The 22,117-nt window shown below is 43.3% G+C and overlaps 1 protein-coding gene across 1 annotated transcript in view; it reads right to left on the bottom strand.

The window, feature by feature from the left end:
• Positions 1–6,288: 6,288 nt before the first annotated feature.
• The window catches only part of NATD1 (N-acetyltransferase domain containing 1), a 46,733-nt gene continuing 30,904 nt past the window's right edge, over positions 6,289–22,117 (bottom strand). The window contains exon 3 of the mRNA XM_069210038.1: positions 6,289–6,519. Within this exon, the coding sequence (XP_069066139.1) occupies positions 6,403–6,519 (117 nt within the window). The 3' untranslated portion in view covers positions 6,289–6,402. The remainder of the gene's footprint in view (positions 6,520–22,117) is intronic.

The following is a 22,117-nucleotide window of genomic DNA, read 5'->3' as shown; positions in this document are numbered from 1 at the left end:
ATGTATATGTTTGTCCTTTAACTTAAGAAAGCTTGCCTTGTATATTCGGCCTGTGTTCTCAAGATGCAGACATCAGGTAGCCTGTAAAGTAAAGCTTGTGTCACTTAATCGTCCACTTTATGAGCATTATTTAGCTAACCTTGCTCCATTCTCAACAGAATGGCAGTGTTCGCGTGGAGCCTCATGTTGTTACATTTTTATTCCACATTCGCTTGGCCATGTTGTGATAATGACTAAAGATGAGATGCAAATGCATTATTGCCTCCTCATAAATATCACACCTGTAATTGGACCTCATACTGCTTTGTAACTAAAATGTTTATTTGCATGGTTTTGTAAATTGGTTCTCATGAATTACCCTTGCGTGCCGGATTCCTTAGTTGACTTTTCAGAGACACGATATGGAGAACCAATACCTGAAAGGCCGTCTGCCTACTGAAGAGCTCAGCCTATGTGCTATGGACAGCCACTGGTGAATGCAATCTTAACCGTTATTATTGAAAATCATTTGTAGACAAAGCAATCTCCATTGGAAGACTAGAGTAAACTACAACCAGTGTAGAACTGGCTGGAGTGGGCATTATGTGTTTCCCCAGGAGGCTGGATGGGTGCCAGTTTTGCAGCGGTGTGGGACGGTTTAGTTACTGGGGACCAATTTTGCAACGGTGCTGCAATATTGGCCCTCAGTAACAATAGCAGCAGTGCTTCACACATTATTTTGGCTTTTGCGCACCTATTTTTCATGGTTATGCGGATCTCCTTTTGATGGTCGTAAAACTATGGAGCTCAAAAGCGGGTATGTCTGGGTAGAGTTCATACAAGTGACTGGCAGGTGATAAGAAAAGATCTGCGATTCTGGCTCCTATCTGTGTCTTGGATCTGTTCCCTCCAAGTCAGTAATCGTGATACAATTAAGGACTGCCATGCAAATGTTTGTGTGAATTATTGAGCCATTTATGCACGCCAGTAAGCAATTCCTATGGGCTTTAGTGGGAGTCTATTCTCAAGCTAATAGTATCCAATGGGTGATCCATCGCATTGTGAATTGGGATAACTTATGTATAGTATTTCGTTCTTGGCTATTCCTCCTTTTCCTCCACAGTACAGGGTGGTGTTGCTCTTGCTTGAAGAGTCTGGACTGCAAGGGTATTAGGGACATAACCGAGTCCTGCTTTATATCATAACAACTAGGGTCAATCATTGAAGTTTGTTGAAAAGATCGAGAAACAATCTCTGCTACTGGATAAGAAGCAAAATTCCAACCACACTGGAATCTGTTTCAAACTATTACGCCCTTTTCATACTTTCTCTCTCCCAGTTTGCTTCTCACTTGGTCTTGCTCTTTTCATACTTGTGTGTGTTTTTTTTATTGTGCATGGACTATAAAGTGTTCAAAAGAGGTCTAGTACACAAATTCATATTGAAGATTTAGAAGACCTTTCCTCTTGTGGAATGATTTTCAGGCACCTGGCGAGGCTCAGAATTTTGAAAAACACAGTGCAGCTGCATTTAACTCAGTAAGGGATCTTAGAGAAAGGTGAAAGGGATCAGGCATTGCGACAATCTCTCGGCCCGAGGATACAACTGCAGAAATTAGGAGACAGGAGTACTCGTTTGCTGCAACGTAATATTCTGTGCTGGCTTCACTATCTAAACCAATAATGGAGGACCCAATGTTTAGCAAGGGAGGACCCAAGTCTAAGCTTTTCTACCAATAAGTACCCACTAGTGCACGTGCATAAGGGGGAAACCTCCTAAATGATCAGCTGAGGGCAGGGAGGAAGCAACCCTTATATCGGTACCGAAATGCAATGCATTATCACTCTTTTAATATGTTTCACAGCTGGTGTACTTCTATCAACTCAACAGTGTCTTGCAGAGCTAGACCTACTTTTAATATCAACAAACTTTATCCATATCCAATTTGAAGGATTCCAGCACAGAAGGGCCAGGAACTAATCAGTGAAGGTACTCCAAACAAGACAATTAGCATCTATTTTCCCATATGCAGGCATGATATTTGGGATATGTTACCAAAGATATTCAATTTTCACTGATGGTAGGTGATCAAACCAGTTATCTTTATACTTTAGGAATATGCAGTTTACTAACATCCGTATTGCTATTTCAATAAATCTGCAGGTGATACCAAGGAAGCAGGAGGCAGCACCTAAAAGCAGGGGTGTCCTCTATGAGTAGGTTGAGGAAAAAAAATAGTTCTTTCATTATATCTTGAAACCTAAGTAAACTGTTTGAACCCTTTTATCCAATCGGATTACTGATCACTGACCAGTACTTATGGATTTGACTTTCTCCAGTTTTAATAGCTGGTTTCCATGTACCATTATTGATCAGTTTAGCAATACCCGATTGCTTTGCGTTTTGGAAAGAGTCACAAAATGAAATTTGTACAGGGTATTATAAATGAAAATACACAGTGGTCTAGCAACCCATTCAAACAATTATGTGAAATCATGTCATGTTATGACATTGCCGTTAGGGAGCACATCACATAATGTCATCTTTCCAAATGTTTAAGGTGAAATTAAACCATAGCTGTTTAACAAAACAGGATTCTTCAGATCCTGCCATTCAAACTACATAATCTACACATTATTGTGCAAATTGTTTTTAATTTAAATGAAACACGTTGAGACCATAGAATGTTCTCAAAAGTTAACAAAGATAAACTGCACTTGATGAAAAGCCCAGGACTACTCAAAATTTTACCTGGAGAGTAAAACGTTTACTGCAACTAAGATTAAGTGGATGGTTAGGAATTGTTCCGCCGGATAACAATGTGTAACTGGGATGGTACAAACGAGTGAGAATAATCACAGAGAGTAAATGACTCGCCACCATCACTTCCAAAATTGTTGAAATGACCAATCTGGGGTTGAACCCCTGGGCTAGGGAAGTTTGGCCTGATGCCCTATAAACCATCTTCACATTGCCGTAGTTTTTTCCGTCTGGGTAAGATAATTTGAGGAACATTGCTGTACCTTTGATCCACCCATTTTCTTTTTGACGATGCCCTTTTTTATTTTTCCAAGAAAATTAATCCAGATTGCCAGAAGACCTAAATCATGATGATGGCAATGAAAGCTTTCTCTACAGTACTCTTCCAAGGTGCGTCAGAATTTCAAAAATTTTGGGAGGCGACTAGCTGTACTGATCATGTTTACGTTTTTTGTTGCATTGTATGGGAAAACAATGACAATCCAACAAAATGGATCAATAAAATAAATTATCAAACCGTTCAGCAGCTTCTTTTAGGAGTGTCAGTGTATTTCCATGTTGTGTTTATAAAATGTTTAGCTTTTCTAGTAAGACCAGGGAGTGGTCATACAATGGTTGATGCATAAGGCATTTAGAAACTGAACACAAACTTTTACAGAGGTCGAAGAATAGTCACCACCCATAATAGGCAAACCATTTTTGTGACATGGATCTGGTTACAACTGAACAAAATCACAGGCATCGAGCTCCCAACCAGTACTGCACCATCATACCGGTCAACAATCACCAAAACGCGCAACAACGTCTCGGACGAGTCAACTAAGTTCTTATGGAACAAGCACTGGGCAATTACAGGAGTCTTTGTTTCTCAAATACAGTATACGGTCAACTGACTAAATTACATTTAAGAAGTACTGAATCTCTGTTCATTTCGAAACCAGCCCTAGTTATTACATTTTTGTTCTTGAAGTTATTTCATCCCTGAGAATCAACAATAATTCATTGATAACACTTGAAAGTGGCTGGCCAAATTCAGAACATTAGTCCACTTTGTCACACATTAGGAAAACGCTGACAAAAGTACAACATTAAATGTACAACAAAAAAGAAGTTAAAAATATAAAAGGTATGCTTAGATTGAATCAAACCAATAAAGGACAATATAATGCACAACATGAAGATTCAGTCCAAAAATGGGCTAAAATAAACATAGAGTAATATGCATTGTGAGTCTGAAAGCATTTTGCCAACCAGAAGTTCTGCTTTGAGCAGCCTACTAGGATGTAGGCATGTCTCACTGCCCCAGCTTCTTGGTGTGCATTATGGTTGAGGAACGTTTTGCAGGATGTGTTACTCCTCCCCCGTAATCCCATCCACACTTACCCCCTCCTACCCAGACAGGTTTAGCGCCTGGAGTTGGTCAGATCCTGGGTTTGGATATAATTGTTCTTTCTTCCTTCCTCAGCTTTGATTTCTGGCTGGTCCCGCTGCTACAGACCATCTTCAGAGCTAGGTTACTGAACTCCATGTCTAAGCATCATCGACTATCAAAGCCATTTTGAAGGTAACACATTTCCTTTATGCCATACAGTGCTGCTGCAAGCTTTACAAGTATTCAGTAGCAAATTATGCAGAAAGAGACCAGCTCTAAATAGAGCAGTCTCACAAAAAGACACCCTCAGCAGACCCATAGTGGCTCTGCTCACATTGGAGAACCTGTACAGACACAGACCGGCATTGGGTGACTGCCTAACATGGACAACCACTGCAGGCACAAATTAATAGGTGATCCTACCTCACCTGAAAACATTCTCCTGACAAATACCACCGCTAAGGGGCTCTGCATATTCAAGACAGTCCCTAGAGACCTAGACCAGACCTATGTGGTTTTACCTCACATGAACACTCACTGCATACCAAGACCTACTCTGAGAACTTCTGTTTCAAGAAGAAATCCTCTGCACAAAAAAGCAGTTCTAGAGACAGTGCAAGAGGGGAGCAGCCCGGGCTCAGAGACACAACTTGGCATTGCACAGGCAACCTCTGCAGTCACAAGCTCTAGAGAGCAAACAAACACATTCTGTAGGAACACAAATGTTCCCAGTAGGTTGTTGGACTGTGAGGCTGTTGAGAGAAAAGGTGACGTGGCGCACACACAATACTCACAGACACAAGATTCCCTCACCTAATCAAGTGGGTGTCCATTTGTGCAGACAGGGCTTGTACTAACACATACAAAAAGAATGTGAGGGGATACAGGCCGCACACAAAATAGATTACAGTCTGTTTAATGGCATTAAAGATAAATATTCCTGACACACCAGTGTCATGGGATTAACATGCCACAGTCATTTCAAAACACCAATTGCACCTTTTGATGGTCTTTCAAGGAGCAAATAGTCTCATGTAAAGATATAATGCTTTGAAGCACAGGCAATATAACTTACTCATTCTGCATTGGAAGATCCATGAGTGAATCTTTTGCACAAAGCCTTCTAGTTTGCCTACCAAGAGTGGTAAATGTTACTGAAAGCTGCTCTCTGTGAGATACTTAAGAGAGCTCATACTCTTCCATTCATGGAAACGTCTCAATTTGAAGAAACAACTTTGTTGTAACCAACGTCTTACAGACACAAGGAGAATACAATTTTAAGGAAAGTTGCTTTTTTGAGTTGTGCCGATTTCAGCATCCTGTGGTACTTAGAAATGTTGTTCAACGTCAGCTCTGCCCCCAAATGTTGAACCTAATCATCATAATTCATGTGTAATTAGAGCAAAAGTATGCTTAGTTTAAACCAAACCTTTGCCTGGTTCTTATAAAAAAAGGAAGCAATATCAAGGCAGAAAAAAACAATATGAACAGAGTCCTCCAAGTAGAACCCTAATATAGAGCAAATTAATTCTCAAGGTCCTTGAAAAGATGACTACATCCGAATAACAGGTAAAATCCTTCTCAATAAAGTGTATGTTTTTGGTGGCATTTTTTTTTGTACTTCTCTCACTCTTCCAAAGCCACCCCTTGAGTTTTACATCTTGGATCCTGGACAGCTTGCAAGTCATTTGAAGAGAAAAGTTGTAAGTATAGTGCTGAAATCACATCCAATATGGAGTGCCACAAAAAGTACCATGAGATGCTCTTCAAGAACTGATACAGCCATTGAAGATTCCTAGCAGACAGCAATCAAGTTGAAAATGATGGATGATCCAAGGAAGCAGTCCTTTGGAAAGGGTCATAATTCATAGTAGAACGTGAGGGATGTGGCTCATGGAAGCCCCAGTATCCGACCAACAATAACCTCTATCCGTGCCCATGTGGCAATTACACACAATGTGTCATAGCAACAGCCAGGTAAATGAGCGAGGTCAGTGCAATGATAAAGAATAGAAAAAAAAACAAACAAAAAAACAGCCAAGCACAGTTTGTGAAACATCCAGATACTGTTAATCCCTTGGAGGTCTCTATCAGACACAAAGTACATACCCCTGGGCTCACACACATATGTACGTACATTATTATTAAAAAAAAAAAAAAAAAAAAAAAAAAAAAAAAAAAAAAAAGTAGCTTCAATGTTTTTTTGCCCCTCTGGAGACCACATCCTGGTTTAGAAACTTAAGGGGACCTCTTGCTGGTGTCATGATATTTGGCTCAGAAAGGTCTGAATATCAACGTTGTAAACGTTCCAGATACTGTGGTAGAGGGTTCTCTTTTACAAACTTCTGAATGTACCAACAAGTAAGGTGGGCCTTCAGGTCTTCTTCAACCACAAAATCCATGGCTGCCTGTAGAGAAAAGGGATGATGTTTAAATTAAAGCATAGAATAGGTAACCGAAACAAACTTTTCAACAGTTTTAATGTGCTTTATACCAGACATTTTTTAGAAATACAGTAAAAACAAAGAAAACAACCAAAATCTAGGTCTGCTGGTCATAATGTCATCAACACCCAGACAGCTCCCATACAGTTGCTCCATCACATCCACTAACTAAATGTTTAATTTTGCAAATATATCACTATAACTCAATCAAGGGGACATACAAATGCACCACAATGCCAACAACACTTACAATGTGTTGAGGTGAACCTAACAGTCAACAACAAAACACAACCAAGGAAGTGAAACAATAACCTACCATGCAAACCCTTCAATACACGTGGGGACTCCAACCTTTAATGCACACTAGCATCAAGTAAGCCAGCATCCCATTACCAGAGTGAAAAATGATTTAATTATCCACAGTGGGCAGACCATTCAACAAGGAGTGAAGGCATAACAGCCACGTGGTCTGCAAGTCAATAACACTCAAATACTGGAGAGAATTATGCAGTCCTCCTTGCAGTCAGTAAAGCTATTGGAGGCAGAATTGCTACGCTGCAAGAAAGAGCACACATTCCCAATGTAGTTGTGTCTGAGCTAAAGATCTACACAACACCAACTTTCTACTTCTTAAAGAATGCCATGATCAAGAGACACCGAGGTGAAGGCAAGGAAGCCAAAATCTTCTGCTTATAAGATGGGGCACAAGACCAATAAGAACTTAAGGACAGTAATATTCACATTTGGCAAGAGCTGCAATTTTCAAAAGGATATTTAAGAACTGATCAAATAGGGTTCTGTCTGAATGCTCGACAGAGTGGGTATTGACAGTCCATCAGAAGAGATGATCAAATCAAGGTAATAACTCATACATCTCAAGCCAGTGGCACGTTTAACAGCAATTAAGCTTCCACGGATTCAGTGGAGGGGTATTCTTCAAAGTACCAACCTTTAGGTGTATCACAAAACAGGCAACCTAGAGGAATGGTTCAGGCTGAATAAGTGAGAATCTCCTAAGTATTAATGCCACCTCTGGCAAAGAAGGGACCTGCTAATAAGGGTCAGAGGTATGCTCGCTGTGAAAAACAGAGCAAGATAGAGAGGAAAAGTACTTACTCTAATTCTAAAAATGGAAACACCACAAGCGTATTTTTTGTATGCTTTGGGGGGGTGGGGGTCAGCACAGGGAAGCTTCTCATCCAGTCCGAGAAATGACGGCTGAGATAGGGACCAGTGGCTGAGATTAACTGGCACATTCAACCACTTTTCCATATTCTTCAGTGCAATGCCTAAGTGCAACATTTTTGCCCAAACGAAGGTCTTGGGCTCTCTAACCCACTGGAACCAGTCCCAAATAGGGTCAATTTGGACTTGGTGTGCTTGTGTTGATTCAGAGACAATCTTCCCTGGAACTTTTCCTACTAGAGTAAGATCAAGGCTGATTTTCGTAAGGCTGGTTCCTGTGATGACATGGTGGATAAACGATTGACTAGGATGCTGCCCAGAGTAATTAACAACAGGCTCGATTATTTCGAGCATTCAAACGTTTTCATATGTCATCTAGTCGGAGTTAACAGAAATCCTCACTGGAGGGGTTTTGGGAGTAACCCAACCATAGGACGTGGAGATCTAAGGGGCCAGATTTCATTCATTTTGATTAGGGGGGGGGGGGGGGGGGGGGCACTAACAAAGAACAGAAATAGAGATACAGGGCTGCTAACCAAAGATGTAAAATGGGGCAAAACAGAAGAAGGAACTGTGCTGACAATTCACCCATATTTGTTTTTAGAGATGTTATATTACAAAAGGAATTAACCCATTGAGAGGAGCTGAGAGACTGCAGGCAAAAGGTCCTGAGGATTTGAAGAGACCCAGATCGGACCCTGAACCAACAGAGTTCAAGGTTCCCTGTTGGGACCTGAGTGGCATAAAGGTGTAGGTATCTGTCGGACCACAGATGCAAGTCAGTAAGAAAGACAGATGTCTCCATGCTTCTTGGACTGCAGCAACTCTCTTCCTGGCATACAGATACACTGCCCATATTATTATACCACTTCATGACGTAATTCAGCCCAGGACTTCATATCCCCTTCTGATCTAATTGATTTGGTCTATAATTGATTTGCTGGAGACTCCAGCAATACCGGAGATGTACTTTACTCCTAGATGTATCACATTAGTACGAAGCTTGACCACATAAATCTTTAGCTACATGCCTGCATGCCCCACAGGGTGAAACACAAGCTGGCTGGCATAATCTCCTACTTGTGTATCCTATTGGAATAAATTATTATGGTTACAATATAAACTACAACTTTAATCATTTCCTTAAATGTAAGAAATTTACTACAATGATATTGCATGAAATAGTACCCACTGCTTGCCCTATCCTCTTCAGACGGTCTGGCACTCAACCAGTAAGATATCTTACAAAGGCAAGGTCAGCTGTTACAGGGATCGACCGCTTTGGTCATTCCCATTAACGGCTGACGGTGTTGCAGATATTGTAGATGATCTGGTCTTTGAAGGCAGGACACCTTCTCTAGATGAGATTGCATGAAGTCCTAGGCCATTTTTTCCTGTAATTTTCCTTTCATTTTTTAAATTGGTCTATTCGCTACATATCCATCAACTGACTGCTCTTGAGTCTAATTATTTGTACATATCCTGGTGGTGACACTAAGGCCCTCATTCCGACCCTGGCAGTTTCAAACCGCCAGGGTGGAGGACCGCGGGAGCACCGCCGACAGGCTGGCGGTGCTCCAATGGGCATTCCGACCGCGGCGGTAAAGCCGCGGTCGGACCGGTAACACTGGCGGTCTCCCGCCAGTGTACCGCCACCCATTGGAATCCTCCAAGGCGGCGCAGCTAGCTGCACCGCCGAGGGGATTCCGACCCCCCCTACCGCCATCCAGTTCCCGGCGGTTCTCCCGCCGGGAACCGGATGGCGGTAGGGGGGGTCGCGGGGCCCCTGCAGTGCCCATGCCACTGGCATGGGCACTGCAGGGGCCCCCGTAAGAGGGCCCCTAAATGTATTTCACTGTCTGCTTCACAGACAGTGAAATACGCGACGGGTGCAACTGCACCCGTCGCACAGCTTCCACTCCGCCGGCTCGATTCCGAGCCGGCTTCATCGTGGAAGCCTCTTTCCCGCTGGGCTGGCGGGCGGCCTGAAGGCGGCCGCCCGCCAGCCCCGCGGGAAAGTCAGAATCACCGCCGCGGTCTTTCGACCGCGGAACGGTATTCTGGCGGCCCCCGACAGGCCGGCGGCAACCGCCGCCGGCCAATGTCGGAATGAGGGCCTAAATCCATTATGAGTCGAAACACCATTGATGATTACAGCAACAGGAACTGATTAGTTCTGAATTGTTGTGCTACCTTAACTTTTAGAACCTAAACCATACAAAACAACACATATTGTTCAATTGTGTTGTCTGTAATACCCACTGCTGTACTATACTCTGGTGTTAACACATTATGTGATCACTGGAGAACTGAGCACTCTTATTTATCTAGAAAGTCTGTGTCCTTGCGTGGATAACGCCCAGCGCCTGGAACCCTGGCTCTCAGACCACCCGCTGCTATTTGGCCACTCAACTACACTATCTGGTCCACAAAAAAGAAGACAACAACTGCTGCAGCGCATCCCCCTCAGACAACGGTAGGACCTTTCACCTGCCACCGGTGCCGATTCACCTGCAACACCGAAATCTCAACACCAACCACCCATCATGAAAAAGAACTCCACTGCCTCCTTCTCAATGCAAGATCACACTGCAAATACACCACAGCAGTCTGGGACACCATAACCATTCTCCAACTGGACCTGAAGTTCATCACAGAAACTTGGTTCACCCCCACAGCAGCACCTGACATCACCTGCGCAATTTCTGAAGGCTACAAACTCATCCACAAAGAGACACAACAAACACGGAGGAGGCATCGCCATCATCCACAAGGACAGCCTCCTCTGCACCACCACAGAGGATTACTCGGCCCCAAAACTACCATCAGATGAACCCTCTTGTTTAGATCCCAGGGCTCACGCCCCACTTTCTGCAAAACAATTCACAAGTTCATCTCCCTCCTGGCCATTGACTCCAAACCCCACGTCCTCCTGGGGGACATCAATTTCTATCTCAACGATCTCAATGACTGCAGCTCTACCATCCTCCTGGACAACTTAAAAAACACCTGACTCAAACAACTTATCACCAGCCCCACCTACAATGCCACACACACCCAGGACCCCATTTTTAATGCCAGACACAGGATAACATTTTTCTACACAACGGAGCTAACATGGACCAACCACCACATTGAACACTTCACCATAATAAGCACACCAGAGTCCTACCCCACATCCCTTACCACCCCCCTAATCAAAGATGGGTTTAGAAAAAAAGCTAAAAATAAATTAAAAAAACCAGAGACCCAATGGTCCACCGTCCTCGAGACCAACGGACCCAACCCCACAAGCGACATCTAACAAGACGCCCACAACTTCACACTGGATCCTCATCTGCACGGACTAAATCACCCCGCAAGAAACTCCAACCCCGGAAGGGCCAGCAAGCACGCAGGGTGGTTCACATCCTAACACTGCCCGCTGAAGAGAGAGAATGCAAGCGGCTAAAAAGGCAATGGCGCACCAGCAAAACCCTATGAGACAACACCACCTACATAGCTGCCCTCAACAAATACCACCATCACCTTAGGAAAGAAAAGAAAAATGCCCTGATCAACTATTCTGAGAATAGCACCACCCATTCCAGGGAGCTCTTCAGCATTGTGAGAGAGTTCTCCTGCCCTGCTGCCACTGAGAACACAATCAAACGCTCCCAAGCCTTTTAACACTCACTGGCAGACTACTTCCATGACAAAATAGCAGCCATCTACAGCAATTTTATTGTGGAAACCACCAGCCTCAACTTCCTCCTAAATCCGACTGACGAAATTCCCAGCCATCTGAACACCAACTGGAAGCCACTAACAACTCAGGAAACTGCAGCCATCATGACTGCAACACACTCTGGACCACCCATCGACCCATACCCATACTACATCTACAATGTGGAACAGAGTGAGAACAGCAGTGCCCTCACCCCCATCCTCAACGCCTCTATCTCAACAGCCACCATCCTTGACACCTTGAAGCACACTGAAATAAAACCGCTCTTGAAGAAACCATATGCCGATCCCAGCATACTCAAGAAATACTGCCCTATAGCGCTACTACCCTTCCCAGCCAAAGTCCTAGAAAGAGCCATCAAAAGACAGCTCTCGGAACATCTAGAAGAACACAATATTCTGGATGCCACTCAAGTAGATTTTCGTGCCATCCACTGCAGCAAGACGCCTTGATCACTGCAACGCATGACATCAGAACCCTCATCGATCACGAAGAAAAAGTAGCCCTAAACTTCATTCACCTTTCAGTGGCTTTCGACACCATATCCCATCACACCTCATAACAAGACTCTACCAACTCGGAATTCAGAACAATGCACTCAAATGGATCCATGCATTCCTCACAGGACACACCCAAAGAAGTTGCCTACCTTCTTTCACATCAGAACACAAGAACAGAATCTGCAGCATTCCCTGGGATCCTCACTCAGCCCCACCCTTTTAAACACCTACATTACACCTCTAGCTGACACTGTCCACAGCCACAGATTCAAAATCCTCTCATATGCCGACAACACTCATCCTAGCACTCTCCGAAGACCACACCACCCAGAGAACCAGTTTCTGCAATGCCATGGTCAATTTGGCCATGCCAAATTGGACAAGAACTAACTGCCTAAAACTAAACGCGGACAAGATAGAAATGATTATCTTTGGAAACAATGCATCCCCCCTGGAACGACACCTGATGGCCTGTGGCCCTATGACAACACCCTACTCTGAAAGCCCCACCCTTTTAAACACCTACATTACACCTCTAGCTGACACTGTCCACAGCCACAGATTCAAAATCCTCTCATATGCCGACAACACTCATCCTAGCACTCTCCGAAGACCACACCACCCAGAGAACCAGTTTCTGCAATGCCATGGTCAATTTGGCCATGCCAAATTGGACAAGAACTAACTGCCTAAAACTAAACGCGGACAAGATAGAAATGATTATCTTTGGAAACAATGCATCCCCCCTGGAACGACACCTGATGGCCTGTGGCCCTATGACAACACCCTACTCTGAAAGCCACTCCCACAACCTAGGCATCATCACGGACAGCAAACTCACCTTCAAGCAACAAATAAAGTTGCTGCCTCCTGATTCCTCCGCATGCTATGAAAGATTTTCAGATGAATCCCCGCTGACACTCGGTGAACAGTAACCCAAGCCCTAATCACCAGCAGACTAGACAACGAGAACGCACACTACACTGGAACCACCACCCAACTCCTTAACCGCCTACAAATTATACAGAGCTGCACAGTAAAACTCATCCTAGACCTTCCTAAATGCACCAGCATCCTCCCCATACCTCTAAACTCTACACTGGATGCCAATACACAAGAGATGTCAATTCAAGGCCATGACCCTCGCCTTTAAAGCCCTCCACAACATCAGTCCCAAACACATTAACCACCGGCTGTCTTTCCACCAACCTCCCAGAAAACTTCCATCGACCTCCCCTGCCCATGTCCCAGGCATTCACCGGAGTCGCTGCAGAGGCCACTCCTGCTCATACTTCATCGCCAAAGCATGGAACGACCTCCCTCTCCACCTCAGAGCCACACACTCCTTCCACGGTTTCAGCTCTTCGATGAGAGGCCACCAACTATGCATGCAGCATCATACCCCATTGCCTGATAACCGTCGGGGTGATAAGCTGTGCCTTGCAAATACTGATTGATGTATGAAAGACCACAAGTGGCACTTCTTGATTTTCATTGATCGTTTTTAATTTTAAACATTTGTTTGTGGATTGAACAACTACATATGTAGTAACGTATTCTTTAATTGAGCACACCACAAGAAACTTTTGTTCTTTATGCATTTAAAGACCCTGGCAGCTGGTGGTTCCCTGTAGCTTTTGGGCTGTCCCTGTTTTTTGTAACAATCAAGTTATCAGTAGCCACATAACAAATAGTTTGATCATTCAACCACTGAGAGGCTGAAGTACTCCTAGTTGAAAAAAATGCATAGCAGGATTTAGCAGTGCAAATAGGTCTGTCCTTTTTATATATGGGAGTGCTTTTTCATTGACTAGACTGCATGCGTGTGGTTGACTGAATTAAAGAAATAGTTAACATGTGGAAGAAGGATGGTTGAGCGGGTGCATGGTTGGATAAGTGTTGACGTAGTTAAATGAGCAGTCATTAGTTTCAATACTGTTCCTGTGAGGAGTACAATTGCAGACCAGTCATCACATTTGTTTCTTTTGTAAAACCTTCTTCTGAGTGTGTCTAAAGTAATTCCTGCTAATTTGCTTTTTAGCTTGGATGCTGGAGGTGCCTACTGTTATGATATTTGGCAGGACCCTCAATCAATGTAGACAGGCAGAAGTGGGCATTGTTCACCCCATGGAGTAATGTGGATAAATCGTCCTGAACAATTATGTGCATAGTTAGTGGCCCTGGTATCCCATCTCTGCCTTCTCCCTCTTGTTGGCTACATCTCTGCATGAGTTCACTCAACTCTTTTCCTTCCATTTTCCTGCAGTGTGAACACCTCCTGAACACCACTCTCCAACAGCTACCCTTACAGTAAGTCATCAATTTCTAATATGCATCATGTTCCCTCTTTTATAACAATGTTTCTCATGTGTGCACACTATTCTACCCCTTAATCACCATTGTTAGATCCACAGCCTTAGGGTGGGCATCCCCCAACCTTTAGCCTGCCTCCCTCCATTTTCATGATCTCATTTTTGCTGGTTTTAGGACTGTGCAGTTTAACACTGCTGACCAGTGGTAAAGTACTTGTGCTCTCCCCTAAACATGGGAACATTGGCTCATACACAAATGACATATTTCATTTATCTGTAAGTACCTAGTACAGTGCACTAGATGTGCCCATGACATGTAAATTAAATTCTACTAGTGTGCCTGCAGCACTGATTGTGCCACCCATGTAAGTAGCCCCTTAACCATGTCTCAGGTCTGCCAATGCTAGGCCAGTGTGGGCAGGTTCACTGCCACTTCGACATAACATTTAAAACTACTTGCCAAGCCTTAAAGTTCTATTTTCTTCCATAAATGTCACCCCGAGGTAGGCCCTAGGTGACCCATAGGGCAGGGTGCTATGCAAGTTAAAGGCAGGACATGTACGTATAGGTTTATATGTCCTGATTGTGAATAAAATCCCAACATAGTTTTTTATTACTGTGAAGCCTGCTCCTCTCATAGACCAACGTAAGAGATCCCCTTATACGATTTTAAGTGGTAATTTCTGGTCTGAGAGGAATAGACCTGTCATATTTGGTATGGTTGGAATGGTAGTAAGAAATCCTACTTACAGATGAAGTTGGATTTTACATTACTTTTCAGAAATGCCACTTTTAGGAAGTAGGCATATATCTGCACTTACTGTATCTGTACCTTACAGCCTGTCACTAATCAACATCTGCTCTGTGCTGGTTGACAGCTCCCCTTGTGTATTCCACCAAGACAGACATAAACACAGGACATTTAGCTGCATACCAATGGGTTTCTCTGGGCAGGAAGGGTGGAGGGGCTCTCTTATACACTTCAAAGGCCAGTGGCCTTCCCTCACACAAAGGAATGATAGCCCCCCCATCAAATCCGCCCCAGGGCTCCTGGCAGACAGGGCTAGGATGCAAGGGGATCTTGTGCACTTCAGAACCACTCTTTGAAGATTTATCCACTTGAAATGCACTTTTGGGCATATAAACTGTTGGGTCTGTGACCCCACCAAATCAGACACTGCTGGATCTACAACTGAACTATGTCAGAAAGTATGCTGAGCTGCCCAAAGGACTCATCTTGACTGCTTTTCTGGAAGAACTGCTCTCTAACTCTGTAGGAAGAACACTGCTTTCCTCCACAAGTGCTCTCCAAGGACCTGGATTGAGCTTGCCTACTGTTCTGAAGTCTCAGGGCCAACAAAGACTTAATTTACTAACTCCGAGCTGGCCCACCTACTTCAGAGTGACTCCAGAACCAGCACCGCTGTCCGACGCCACACCACTGCCTGCTCCATAGTCCTCACTGAACGCAACAACCGCTACCTATAACGCAAGCCGAACATCACTGCAACACCTCTTAAGTCCTGAGGTGTGATCACAACACTGCAAAGTCGACTAACCACGTATTGATCTGCTGGACTCATCAGCCCCACTGGGTCATAAGGAATGGACACCTTGCCACCGATGCCTCATCACCTCCCCTGAAACCGGACAGAACCAACGCATCGCCTCCCCTGTCTGGCAGTAAGGACCCAACGCCTCACCTCCCCGGCCGCAGTAAGGAACCGACGCGGCACCAGCAGCGTCAACTCCCTGACTCAGTGCAACTTCATTGTTTGCTCATTTTCCAAAGGTACTGTGTTTGGGGTCCTTGCGAGTGGCGTCTGACTGTTGGGAACAACTCTGTCACAACGTCGTAGTAGCCCTATGGTAGGATTGAATCTTACAAAATTCATAACTTTACTTGTGCATATTAGATTCTTGACATTTTGGTCTTTTCTTATTCAGATAAATATTATCTATTTTCCTAAACTGGTGTGGAGTACTTTTTTGGGTGTTATCACTGTATTACTGTATGTTACTGCACAAAAACTTTACACATTGTTAAGTTAAGCCTGCCTGCTCTGTGCCAAGCTACCGGAGGGCGAGCACAGGATAATTTAGGTTGTGTTGTGACTTATCCTGACTAGGAATGTGGTCCCTACTTGCACAAGGTACAGACATCTGCCAACTGGAGACCCAATGTCTAACAATCATTCTTACATGTGTGCATTGTTTTCCCCAGTGTGCAGTCATCTTTTAGTATGCACAATTTTAACCATTTGCACCTTCCAAGATCCCTCCGTGTTAGTCATTCTTACAGTCCCCTCCCTAGTGTAGCATTCCTCATGTCCTTATCTCACCTCTTGGGCCTAAATTATTTACCACAGAACAGATACATTCTAGTACTGAAGTTCACGTGTGAAAGGAGGGGATGTCCAATGAAGGGAAAGGTTGTTCCGATGTATAATTTGTGGCAGATGAAGAGCTGTGTTGATCTTTAGAACCCGTTGCCTACAGTTAACATCAGATCACCCCGCCAGCAGTATATATATATTGGTAGTCTCTGTTTATTTTTGAGTGTTTACCACCCCTCCACCATTTTTGCCCCAAATGCAGAGTTCTTTGCACATTATTCTTCCACTGCACTTTGAGCATCATTCTTCCACACGTGCACTACTCTTTGACTGTGTTAATCGACATCCTTTTATTATGTTATTGTTCTCAGTTTTATCATTTAGCCACCCGGTTACCCCTCTCCCTCATCACCAAATCTTTTGCCTACAAGTGAGCTGTTACTTCCCATCATTATGGTTGTAGAAAATACCATTCAATGCTCGGTTGGTAAGTTCAAGGTCAGACATCCTTAAGTTGGAAGGACTTTAAAAAGCTCCTGCTTACAACTTAGAGGTTAGGCTGATGGTTAAACATCACTGATACAGTGTACAGAAGAAATTATTTGTGCAACTTGTGAAGATTTCCTTTACTGGTGCGTTACATTTAAACAATTTTGAAGTTTGCAAACTCCTTTGAAGTGTTTGAATTTTTCCACAGTGTAGGGTGTCCTTTGGGGTATACAACCAAAATGAACCCAAGCTATTTATAGGACACTCATATTACAGTAAAATACGCATTCATAAGCTCCACTGTCAGTGCTGCTTTTCGATTGATTTGAGGCTTTTAAAGTGAGTGAGTGAGTGAACCGTTTCCTGCTCCACCCTACAGATTGTTATTGGCTCAACATACCTAACCCTGGCAGATGATAATTTATAGCTACTGTATGTCTCAATCTAAGGCGGAGTACTACCTTCAAGACCTGTCCGTTTATAGATTTAATTGGCCTATGTGAACACGAGCGATGCACTCTCTTTAACCACCTCAAAAGCAGTAGGAAAACATTCATGAACACCCCTGAGGTAGGAGGGCCATAACAGTGGGAGCCTGTCACATATGTGGCTGCTGTTAGATAGTTTGAGAAAATAAATAGCCTAAAATATCGCCCATTCTCCTATCACCACAACAGCCATGAAGAGGCTCAGCCTGCTCCCAGATGTTTTCATGAGGGCATGTATACTGCCCATGCATTATCTTCATACCATAACAGCCAGGTTTTCAGTTTGTGTGGCATTTGAATGCATTTATTGTGATTATGTGTGACATGTCAAAGTAGTGCATGTGAAATATCGGAGTATCAGTAGTGGAGAGTGGCAGAAAGGCCTTTTGTAAGGAGGTCATTTTCATAAGCGACATAGGCTACCCCTAAAACAGCAGTTATGCTCCTGAAGTACCTTTCCTTCACAGTGAAGGAGGACTACTTGTTTTTACTTTGTAGCCTCAATTAAAAAAGGCAGCAAGAAAACAGGACAAACATGACATGAGGAACACAAAGTGAAAGGATATCCAGCTTGCTGAATCATTCCAAAACACACTTCCCATACGGTCTAAAATGACAACGATCTTAAACAGCCAACATTTACCAAGCCAACTTAACTGCATATCGATTTCACCCATATTTTCTGGCAGTGGCTAAGTCACCCATTGCTCGGTTGATCTGTTATTGTGACCTTACTCATGTATATTTTCTGTTAGGAGCATTTGGGGGGTTTGCAAGGAGCTCACGCTACGGCCTGTAAACCAGCAGCACTCACACTTTGTGGTAACAAACTCTTTCGCAGCACTCCAATAAATCTAGAATCAATACACCTCTACCTCATGGGCATATTTCACAATTACACACCTGTACTATGATGTGCAGAGAGAAAACATTTGACTTGGCCGTGCAACAGTCAACTGACCACCCTGATATTGAAATTCTCTTAGAAGAATAACCTCCAATCCCCTCCGTAAAATGACATTTAATGTTTATCCAATTGTTACTTATTATGACCTAGTATACTTTTCAATTCACAATTACACTCAAAATTACCAAACTTTTCCTAGGGAAAAAGCCTCCAAATCATCACATGCAAAAATCTTTAAATCCAATCCAGTTATGACCAGCGTTTCTGATCCAATATTTTTCCAAGTGCACCTTTGTAACTGTTTTGAACTATGTTGTTAGTCCAAGGCAATTTAATCATTTCCCGAAAAATCCTTCTGGCATAATGTATAAACTCCCTACACATAACTGATTTTATATCCTATCTAGTTTTATCCGAGTAGCACTAGACTTCGGTTTTCAAAAAAGATCCAGGGTTCCCACAAAAATCCTGTGAGCAAGCCCCTCCCCCCCCCCAACCACTTCCAGTGAGAGCCCAACCTTTTGACAGTTCCTGGTTATGCCCCTGAAAAAGCATTCAAATCTGTGATGTGCTCTCAACCATACAGACTACATCCTGCTGATTTGCTATGCTTTGGTTCAATTTAAAGCATTGCTTGTTTAATTTATGGGTGCTTATTAAAAGCCCTCCTTTACTTTTAGCAATGCTTCTGAGATAGAGATGGTAAAATGCCTTGGATATTCCGTTTTCATGTGGAGTATAGGCATAGCCACATACCTTTGCAAACATGTTGTTCTTGCATCCTTGGGGAAAGGTATAGGACTATCAGCACTAACCCAATTAATGTAAAGGGATCCGTTGTTCGATGGATATTTAAGAGGGTCCTCTTGCAATCAGTTTGTGGATAAGCAGGAGATGCCTGGTTTATGTATGTGCATAGGCATTACTTCAAAGTGTGCTGCATCAAGAGGAAGACTGTTCTGCAGCACGCACACAGAACAAAGGTCCATAACTGGCCATGTAGTATCATCATTTGGAGTCTTTTGTCCTGGAAAACTGCCTGGGCTACCTGCACAGAAAGTGTGCTATGTGCACCCAAGGTCATGTCTAATTCTAAACAAACTATCCCCCTGAACAGACATGTAATATTGTGACTGTTCCAGTCCGGAGCATCCTTGCCAAGCAAATTAATCATCATAAGCTGAAGGCTTTTTCTTTGGGAGAACATGGAGAACTCTAGTGAGATTTTAATATTCAATGGTGATGAACCATGCCTCTGCAGGTAGCACAATGATGGTTCTCTGCAGGTGTCAAAAATGGTGAATAATTCAGAGCAGAGAGGCAAAGGAAGTGTCACTTCCAGGTTGTCTGTCAGTCTGAGCATCAGGAACACTCTTCTTCCTGAGCCCCTCTCAGATGACCAGTCCTGCTAGCTCTTCCAGCTAGTTTATCATTACCAGTCTTACTGGAACTAAATATCTGCCAATGTGTTATTGGTATTTATTACCACCACTTGCTTCAATGTTCAGATCATCTGTGCTGCATGCACAATACCAGCTAGGTGGCAGAGCTGGAGCTGATGATGCTTTGGCTGGGAACAGCACACAATTGGTCTTTGCTGATGTTAAGTAGATCCTAGAAGCTCAGACTCTCCCTCCTCTGCTGGGCTGAGTCAGCCCTGGTGGTGTTATGACATGACAGCTCCTCTTATTCGACTTTTGGGAGACTTGTGATAGAGTACCAGAGTGGAATTCTCATATGGCAAACCCACGTCCTGGCTGGTGAATTGGGTAATCTTCCAGGTCCCCTGCACTTCTTTGTTGTGGAAGTTTAGTAAGTTTGGTGTCTTACTTGTAATGGGTAATGATTTATTTATTTTTTAAACCATTGCAACCACCATGTCAAGGATAATTAAAACCATTTGAAGAGGGAATTTTAGAAGACGTGGACGTTAAGCACAATGAAATGCCTTTTCATTTTGTCATAAGAGTGACTGGTAAAATCTGCAAGCATGATGGACAATTATTGTTGAAAATGATTTTCAACAAATGCTACAAACATTTCCCTATTGATATCTACGTTAAGGGCTCATTTGCGGAGCTTAGTTATTTGACAGACGTTCTATTCTGTGATGTGAAATGCACTCGTTTCAAGCCGCCCTCTATTTCCAAGTTAAACCGTTAATTAATTTACACTCCACATTATCTCCACACAACCTGGATTAGTGCCTAGCATTAGATCGCTCAAAAGGAAATGATAGAACTTCTACCTAAGTGGCAGTAGGAACTAGGCACCTCAAACCTAGAGAAATATAAACAAACTATTTTTCACACAATCTGATGCAGGGATAACTCCACATCTTCATACTTTTAAAACCTAATCATCTCTATTTAGCTTTACTCTCAAACATTTGCACACATTTTCAACAACGTTCTCTCCCCTCTATGCTCACTCATCAAGGACCCATCCTTATCTGCTAATGACTTGGCCACATGCAACTCGAAAATCACAACCAAAAGGGGTACATACCTATGTTACATAGGTCTCCACCACTCTCTAACACCTCCGACCTTCACCTCAATGTCACTCACACACTTTGTTACTGCATCGCCCACCAAACTCATTCCAGCAGTCTAAGACACAAACCATCAAACCTCTTCAATGGGCCTACAGTGTTCTTTGATCAGCCTTTCAGACGACACTCCCTCACATTAAGAACATATTCAACATACTTCAAGCTTCTTATTCAAAGACAAATTGCTATTTCCTCATCTTCTACCACCCAGCATCTCAACTACTCTGTTCTCTCACGCTACTGGAATGAATGATTTTCAATTGACTCATTTTTCTTAACTCTAACAATGTACTATGTCCATCCAATCAAATTTTCATATCATGCTCACATGTACCCAAATCTATCATTACTGGCCATTCCCTGACTTCTCCCATTGATATCCCTTTGAAGCCTCTGAGAATCCTACTCTACCTTTCGCTTCAGACTCACGTGGGATCACAGCTGCTGAATACAGCTTGTTAACCTTTCACCTCTCCAGTCACTCAGAATGCAAAAACATCAACACTCTCCCTTTTAGTAGGCATTCCACAAGCCTCTGTACTTGAACTCTTTCTTCACTCTACAAAACCTAGATAATTCTCCCCTCGTTTGGATTCTCATCTCAAGGTTGTGCTAACAATGCTCAAATATTTTCCTCCTTTGACATTTACACCCCATCTCCTATCACCCATCTCGGACTACTCACTGCCAATAGTGGATGGCACCATGGTCGTTCATGGTAAACTCCTAGAACTGTGATTCTGTGCTTGACAACCTCATCAGGGCACATCTCATTCACCAAAACTCTTTCCACTAGGCTACCTGATTTCACCTTATTGGCCATAAACCTTGTGGTTCTCTTTATTCATAAAAACAGAAGCTCTCATAGGCAACAAAGCTACTGCATCACATTTTTATCAGCAAAGTGGGCTATAGTGATATTCATTTAGTAGGGAATCCCTATCACCCCTTCATGCCACAATTAACGCTCTCAACTATGAGACAAGTCTGCATACCTTAGCCAGTCGTATGCCCACTTCAACATACCACTACCAAGCAAGCCAAGTCAACACTTCGTGTAAGAC

This window comes from Pleurodeles waltl, chromosome 10, assembly GCF_031143425.1.
Source record: "Pleurodeles waltl isolate 20211129_DDA chromosome 10, aPleWal1.hap1.20221129, whole genome shotgun sequence".
In the NCBI taxonomy this organism is placed as follows: domain Eukaryota; kingdom Metazoa; phylum Chordata; class Amphibia; order Caudata; family Salamandridae; genus Pleurodeles; species Pleurodeles waltl.
The sequence above is the reverse complement of the archived record's forward strand: the minus strand, read 5'-3'. Positions and strand labels throughout refer to the sequence as shown.